The 7600-nt window shown below is 59.1% G+C and overlaps 1 protein-coding gene across 1 annotated transcript; it reads right to left on the bottom strand.

Annotated features, from left to right (window-relative positions):
• Nucleotides 1-150: 150 nt before the first annotated feature.
• On the bottom strand, nt 151-2581 carry RBM7 (RNA binding motif protein 7). Its single transcript, XM_054803188.1, has 5 exons — nt 2416-2581; nt 2036-2198; nt 1590-1692; nt 1403-1496; nt 151-1033 (listed from the first exon to the last, which is right to left on the bottom strand). The coding sequence occupies exons 1-5, from the start codon at nt 2509-2511 to the stop codon at nt 626-628; spliced, it is 864 nt and encodes a 287-aa protein (XP_054659163.1). The 5' UTR covers nt 2512-2581; the 3' UTR covers nt 151-625.
• Nucleotides 2582-7600: the final 5019 nt, after the last annotated feature.

Here is a 7600-nt window from a genome sequence, read left to right on the forward strand (position 1 = left end):
GTCAGGAGCCGCCCCGCCGGGAGCTGCTGCGCGACCGGCGCGGAGCGGCCGCGGCCTCCCCCGAACCCCGGGCAGAGCCGGGGGGACGCGCCGGCCCCCTCGCACGGAGCCAGCCTCGCTCCCCGAGGCTGAAAGCACAACGGCCGCTACGCAGAATTTTTCCAGGGAGACTTTTAATGCTGGTTTTTGGGGTTGTAGTTTTGGGGTGGTTTTTTTTTCCCCCCTCCCGGACAAGGAACATTCAAACATTCCTTATCAAAACAACGCTCGCCCGAAATATCCGAGATGCCAGAAAGCATCCGTCCCGCCCCAGCTCCGCCTACAGGGACGTACCCCCGCACCCCCCTGCAACCCGCTACAAAAATACAAACGTCGACCACGTCGGCTTTTTTCTCTTTTTTCCCCCCCCTCCCTGAGGTGTGGAGCTAACTTACTTAAAAACGAGACGCTAGTTTGGGAGGATTACGCTGCTAGTACTTTTACAAACATTAAAAGGTAACTGCCAGGGGCTGGGATTTGTTTCGGGGTGTTTTGTTTTGTTTTTTCTTTTAAACAGGTATGCTCGGTAAGAAAGAGATTTGAGCTTTCTCGGATGCCGAGTTCTTTAAAGCCCACCGAACGGGCGTTAGTGCCGTGACGGGTGCCACTTGGCCTCTCTGTAGCTCTCTCTCCGGTAGTCGTAGTCGTGGCTCCAGCTGTCCCGGTGCCTGTCTTCGTAGGCAGGCTCCTCTCTGCCCCCCCGGTAACGATGCTCGGCGCCGGCATCGTGCCCCCTCTCCTCAAAGCCGTACTCCTCCCTCTTGCCCCTGCCGTAATCGGGGACCCGCTCCCCGAAGCGCTGCTCGCGGCCGAAGTGCCGGCCCTCGGGGTGGTAAGGGTGGGCGCTCAGCCTGCCCTTGCGTGGCGGTGGCGGCGCCGGCAGTTCCGGACGCCGCGGTATTTGGGAGGGGGGCGACGGGTGGAAGGCGTGAGGAACGTGTTGGTAGCCGGGGGGGGCCCCGAACGGAGGCTGCTGCCGCATGACGTTGTTCATCTGGAAAGAGAGGAGGAAAAGGGTCGCTGGATCGGACACTGGAACCCAAACCCACACCTTCATTGCGCTGCAAACACCGGGGAAAAGGAACCTTTCTGGTTTGGAAACGACACCAGACTCGCAGAATAGCGATCACCGAGGGCTTCGCCTCCAGCTACAGCCCAAAGCCCTCCCTGACATTGAGCACCTCGGTACTAGGAGCCGTTACACCTTTTGGAATTGCCCTTTCCACGCTCCAAAAGCGCCTTCTCCACAACTTCTCGCCATCGTTAGAGGAAACGGGCGCTCAAAATTAGGGACAACTCTGCCGCGCGTCGTCTGTCGGCCGACTGCGGGGTCGGACGCTATCGGCGCGAGTGAACAGCGTACCACCGCTTGTCTCTGAAGGCTATCGGCAGACGGCAGGGACCGCTGCGCCGGCGAGAATCCCACGGCTACCGTACTGTCAGGACTCCTGTCGTATCTGCAGGGAAAAAAGAGAGGGAAAAAAAAAATGAGGAACACAGCGAACGCCATTTTCTCCTTCGAACCGTGTGCTCGCGGAGGGGGCGCGTACCTGCCGGGGTTCGACGCCGGATGCGGCACGCCAGTCGGGCTGGTGTTGGCGGCTCCGTGCGGGGAACAAGACGGGTTGCTGTCCAGAGATGCGTGACTGCTCCCTGAAGAGAAACAAATGGTTCGCGAGACCAACAAAAGCGAGTTAGAGCATGGCTTCCAAGGGTACAGATGAATATCCAAAAAAGAAAAACCCCCAAGAGAAGACTCGGCTCACGCTTGGCCACAACCGACAGAAAGGCCCCTGGTGAAGCAGGGGCAGGAAAGCGCACGCCTGCTCGACGCCGCCGTTCCCCGGCATCGCCGGGCGAGCGACCGTTTGGTGGGAAAGGCGCACGATTTAGCCAAACCGAGCAGAGACCCGTGGGACTCAGGAGGGGGAAGCAGCCGGCGGTCTCGCTGTCTCGGCAGGAACCGGGGTTGTTTCGCGTTTCTTTGGGCGCGTACCTGATCGGAACTGAATTTTGATGGGCCGCCCGTACAGCTTGATCCCGTTAAGCAGGCTCAGGCCATAAGGCACAGACTCCTCGTGCTTGAAATTCACAAAGGCGAACTGCTTGGGTCGGCCGTCTCTGTCCTTGGGGATTTTAACTTTAATCACCGGGCCCGCCTGCGAATCCAGACACAAGAAGCGTTAAGCAAGAACGGGGCAGCGCCCCCAAAAGCCGGGGCTGCCGCGGCCGCTCCGAGCGCCCCGCGGAAGCGTGTCCTCCGGCGGCCGCCGTACCCCCGCCTGGGCCCGCCCTGCCGTGGCGGCCGCGCCCCCTTCCCCCCCCCCCGCCCCGGGCATATAAAGCGCGGCCGGGCGCAGCCGCCGCCGGCGGTACCTGGTGGAACAGCTCGAAGATGAGCTCCTCGGTGACCTTGGGGTCCAGGTTCCCCACGAACAGGGTCCGATCCGCCTCGGCCGCCGCCGCCCCCATCGCCGGGCAGCCCGCGCTCACTGGCGCCGACGCGCGTCTCTGCGCAGGCGCCGGCGGCCTGACGTCAGCGCGTCAGCGTGCGCGCCCCGCCCCTTCCGCTGGGCCGGGGCCGGGGCGGGAGGCGGTGGCCGGTACCGCGGCCTCGGAGGCGGCGGGGCCGGAGCTCGGCTGGGGCAGCTGAGCTCTGGGAGCCCGGGGGCGGCGGGGGGGCCCGCTCGCGTCTGAAGGAAGAGGCAGGAAACTGCGGGCTCGCAGGGCCCGGTGCCTGGCTGCGGCCTGGGGGCGGAGGAGGTGCTGGCCTGCCCCGCCCCAGGGCTTGGTGATTAAGTAATAACTTGTAATAAATTCTGGTTTTCCCACCAGCGCATCGGGTGTGAGCGGCCGTGACTCTAGCACCCCACTGCTCAGAAACACGCCGGTGGGCCGAGCCCGGTGCGGCCGGGTCGCGACAGGGCCCGGCGGGCAATGGGGTTTCCTCCTTTGCTGTCTCCTTTCCACGCCGCTGCTCAAAGAAACCAAGTGGTGCCGAGCCAGCGGCGCCCGTGAGAAACCTGCGAGGGAGAGAACCCTGGGCGTGTTGCTCGCAGGCGGGAAAGCCCGCAAAGACCCTTGGCTGCTGGAGGGCTGCGGTGGAAACCCATGGCCGTCCCCGCTGCGGGGGCTCCCAATCTTTTCCTCTCTTAGAAGATGGTAGTCGAGGAGCCCAGCTGTGCCCGTAGGACTGGGTTCCCTCTCAGGGTGAGCACCCTTGCCGGGGAGGGCTGCATTAAGCTTGAGGAGTTTTTGGGGTTTGGGCCAGGCACTACCCACACCATCTCTTGGCTATTTCACTTCTCCCGGTGTTTTGCATATTTTGCTCCCCTGTCCCGGTCATTTGATCCAGTATAGTTCTTCCCAGCCACCATAACCCCCTGGATATTTCAGAAGGCGCCGGATGTGAAACCGGGGTGTTTTCCATCTGGAAAAAGTTTTGAAAGGGGAAGTTGAGCCTTCATTTTTCATTAGATTCCAGCGCGTTATGGCAGATCCTATTTTCTTGTTAATTAGGCGCTGTTCATTTTCTTCACTTCATTACTTACTACCGCACCTAGAATTTATATTCATTTGGTTTAATCGCGTTCGCCTGGTTACATTCTAAACAGTCACTCATTCAGAAAGGAAATTATTACCTCGCTCTGCCAGGACTTCCACTTTGCCTTAATTTCCCTGGAGCCTCGTTTACTTTCCTCTGCTTTTTTTTTTCCCCTGGCGCTTTTTTTTTTTTTTTTTTTTTTTTTTTTTTAGCTTTTTCCCTTTCTGGGTCCCTCTGGGCTTGGCTGGGAGCGTGCGTGGCATCAGTGCCACCGGCCGCTTGCTCCACGTGTGCCAGGCCGTAGGTAGCCATGCTCCCCCAGCCCCGCAGAAGGTGTTGGCGGGCTCGGGCAGCTTCGCTTTAAAAGAAGATCTCAGTGTTTTACTTTTTCCTCTCCGGTGGCTTTAGGTGACACCGCGATTTCTGTCGGCGAGTGGCAGGCAGAATCCCACCCAGCCCCTTAGCTGGGAAAGGCTTTGAGTGCCTCCTGGCAGGTTGCAACAGAAGGGTAATTGTAGCTGCAAACTTCTCCGTGAAGGGAATCGTCGTGCTTTTTAAACGGACCATAAAACCCCCCGACTTTCAAACACTTAAACAGCAATTAAAGGCGCTGGTGCTACAAGACCTGGGCATCTTATTTCCAGCTGCTGAATTCCCGCCTTGTTTAGATTGGGGTATCTCTAAAGCGACTCTCTGTCATGTCACAGGTCCGGCCAGCCGGAATCCTGCAGCCTGGCCAGGGGTGCTGCGTGCCAGAGGAGGCTGCTTTGGGGGGAGAGCGCGTCCTTTCTGTCTGCCGGCCCTTTTGCGGGTACGTGTTGCCGGGGCCGCGGCGTTTTGTCAAACGGTTTTCACGGGTTCGGTGAAAGAGCCTGCAGTACTCTTGGTGCCGTGAGTGCTGGGGCTTGTCCGGGCCCTCCGTGTGCCGCTCCCCTCGGCAGCATCCTTTTTGTCCCCCCAAATTTTCAGACACAGTGTGCAGGATTTGTCCAGAATCGGGCTCGGATAGTCTCGCTGCCTTTGCGGTCAGACTTCCCCCTCCCCCCCCATAAAGAATGGATTTTGCTCTCCAGAAAGCGCATCACGGCTGAAAGAGGGAAGCTCCTCAGAAGCTCCGGGCTGGGCCAAGTTTATTTGCTTTCAGATCAAGAGGTGAGGGGCTGCGCGTGGCGTTGGCGGGGCTCTCCAAAACCAGACACGCTGCTCTTTTCCTCCCCAGTGCCCGCTCAACATGGCTTCGCCGTCCACGTGGACGTCGCCGAACTTCACGTCCTCCACAGCCACCTCCACCGCGTTTCTCTCCAGGCGGAGGCAGGAGAAAACCTGTTCGTGGAAGGCATAGCAGGTTTCCCGGACGAAAAGGTGGGCCGGGTGCCCACCGCGGCTTCAGGGGTTGGCTTGGCTTCAGACCCTGCCTCGCCATCTTTCTGGGCCTCTCCTTCTCGGCCCGCGTCTCCTCAGCAGGCAAATAAAGAAATAAAAAGGTGGCGGCTCGTTGTGTCGTTATTTAGCATCCACGCCATCCGACGGCACCCAGCCCCTCGGGGTGACGGGGGGGACGCTCGCCCGAGGAGAATGTTTTGAACAGAACGGGCTCCTCGGGTTTTGCAGCAGAAACGCCTTTGGCCGTCCCTGGCTGTGGCTCCAGCTGTAAAATTCATCCAGGTGCTCCCCAGGGTCGAAACTCTGCCAATAAAGGTTCGCGTCGGTGAGGACGGCCGGTATGGCCGTGCCCGCCACGGAGAGGCAGCAGAGCCCCGCGCTTCTGGCGGCGGCACATCCCCGCGGCACCTCATCCTCTTCCTGCTCACCCAGCGGGAGCCGAAATGATCAAACGGTTTTAGGCTCGTTACCGACGCTGAATCTATATAATTGGCCTTTGCTTTTTGAAAGATCCGTCATTAGGAGCGACGGGTGGATGAGCCGCCGTGTCGTCCTCAAGCTAATAAGCGCAATTTTTAGATCCCGAGGTGACTTTGCTTAACGAACCCACGTGCTTGGCCAGCCCTGCCGACACGAAACCAGCCGCTGGAGAGATGCAAAGCGTAAAAAGGATGTCAGCTTTAAAGACAAATGTGTTAAAGAGGTTTTCTTCCGAGAGCAAAACCAACAACCAGTGCTCCCTGCCCCTCCGTCACTGAGGCTAAAACGGTCTCTAAAGCCACCGGCCCCACGAGAGCCCCCCCCTCCCCGGCCATGGCCGATGGACCCTGGGGGCATCTTTCCTGCGGGGTGTCAGCCCCCGAAGCCCGCGGACCCGGCCGGGGCCAGCTTGGTGCTGAGCATTGCCAAGCTCTCAGCGGGGCTCGGAGCGCAGCCTGGGCCCCAAAGCCGAGCCTAAAGGCGTGCGTGCCCTCGCCAGGGCCTGAATTTATTTACTGGGCGGAGGTATAGAAAGCAGCGTAGCCCTGCAGCCGGCCGCAGCTCGGGGGCTTCGGCTCGTTTCTGGTGCCGCTTGCCAGGGCAGCTCTCACGTTCCAGTCCATAGAGCCCGTTTTTGTTCATGGAATGGCATGATTTGGGGATAAAAGTAGAGGGTATTGATGAGAGGGAGTGGTGGAGCATCTCGGGGCTAGCGAGCCCCTGCTCGGCACGCCTTGTCACCCACGCGCTGCTGCTGGAAATCGGATGCGGAGCCTGCCTCTGCAGCCCCCGAGCTGGGAGCAGCCCCCCGAATGGCTCTGCCGCTCCAGCTTTCTGCCTCCATTGAAATCTCGGCTTTAGACGTCTGATTTCCATTCCCCCCCCGTACTTTCAGTTCAATCAAAGTGTGTGATTAGGGCTCTGCGGGCTCCATTGTCATCTCTACCTAAGTGCTTCTCTGACTGATATAAACAGCATTTCGATATTTACACTGTGGAACGTACCGCTCTGCTCACTTTTCTGGAAAATGCACAAAATCTGCCATTACGGGGAGGCAAAATAGCATCCAAAAAAAAAAAAAAAATAAAAGCAGCAGGCCCCTGCAGAAAGCTGCCAGGAGGGGAGGAGCCCTCCCTGATGGGACAGGGCTGTGTCCCATCAACCTAAGGAGAAGCACCTTGGCCTCGTCCCGTCACCTGGGCGGGTGGCAGCAGCCGGGAGGGGGGAAGTTATAAAGGGCAGGGGGCATGGGGAGGGGGTCTTGGCACCTGCAGCATCTCGAGGTGTACTGGAGCCCCCCCCCAGCCGCTTCCCACCCTCCTGCTGCGTCCTTGTCCCGGGAGAGAGGTAAGCGAGACCCCCAGGTACCATCGTGTGGCACAGAGCTGAGCCGGGGCAACGTGCTTTGAGCGTGGGAACAGCAGCGCCCCTTTCGCTCTTTCGCCTGCTTTTCGCTGGACAGAGCTTTGGGTGCTCCCTTCCTTCACGTCCCTGGGGATACGTGTAGAGCAAGCGCCCCAAAAGCAAACGCTTCCAGCCTGAGGTACTGTTTGGAGAAGGGAGCGAGCGTTCTTTTGTCGAAAACGCCGGTTATTTGGGAAAAAGCGGGGGCAGTTGTGCTTTTAAAGGGTAAAACGCACTCCAGCAGCTCCCCGGGGGCTTTTTGCAAAGTCCGCGGCTTTCTCCGGCAAGGCTCCTTAGGCTTCCCTGGGCGCGTGCGGCAGTAACGCAGAGAAATTCCAGAAAAAAACCGCCCGGTACCGCTGCTTTTGATGGGGCAGAAGCAAGCGCAGGTGCTCAGCTGATTCTTCTCTGTTGCACGTGTGATCCTCGTTAAATGTTACGCTGTTAATAAATGGGCATGCTGCCGGCATCTTGCCCTGGGTCTCCCCACGTGGCTTTTGCTCCCCGAGAGGCTCCTGCCCGCGGTGGGGAGCGGGAGCAGCCGGGCCGGGAACAAAAGCCGCCTCTTCCTCCGCGTGGTGCAGAGGATCCCGAACAAAAGGTTCACGTTCCCCTGAGCTCTTCTCTTTTTTTTTTTTCTTTTCTCTCCTCTCTTTTCTCCTGCTCTTCCAGGGAGATTTAAACAGCTCTTTTCTTTTTTTTTTTCTTCTGGTTTAAACTTCTCCGCGCTGCAACGAGAAACCAGCAATT

Source organism: Grus americana, chromosome 24, assembly GCF_028858705.1.
Source record: "Grus americana isolate bGruAme1 chromosome 24, bGruAme1.mat, whole genome shotgun sequence".
Lineage (NCBI taxonomy): Eukaryota > Metazoa > Chordata > Aves > Gruiformes > Gruidae > Grus > Grus americana.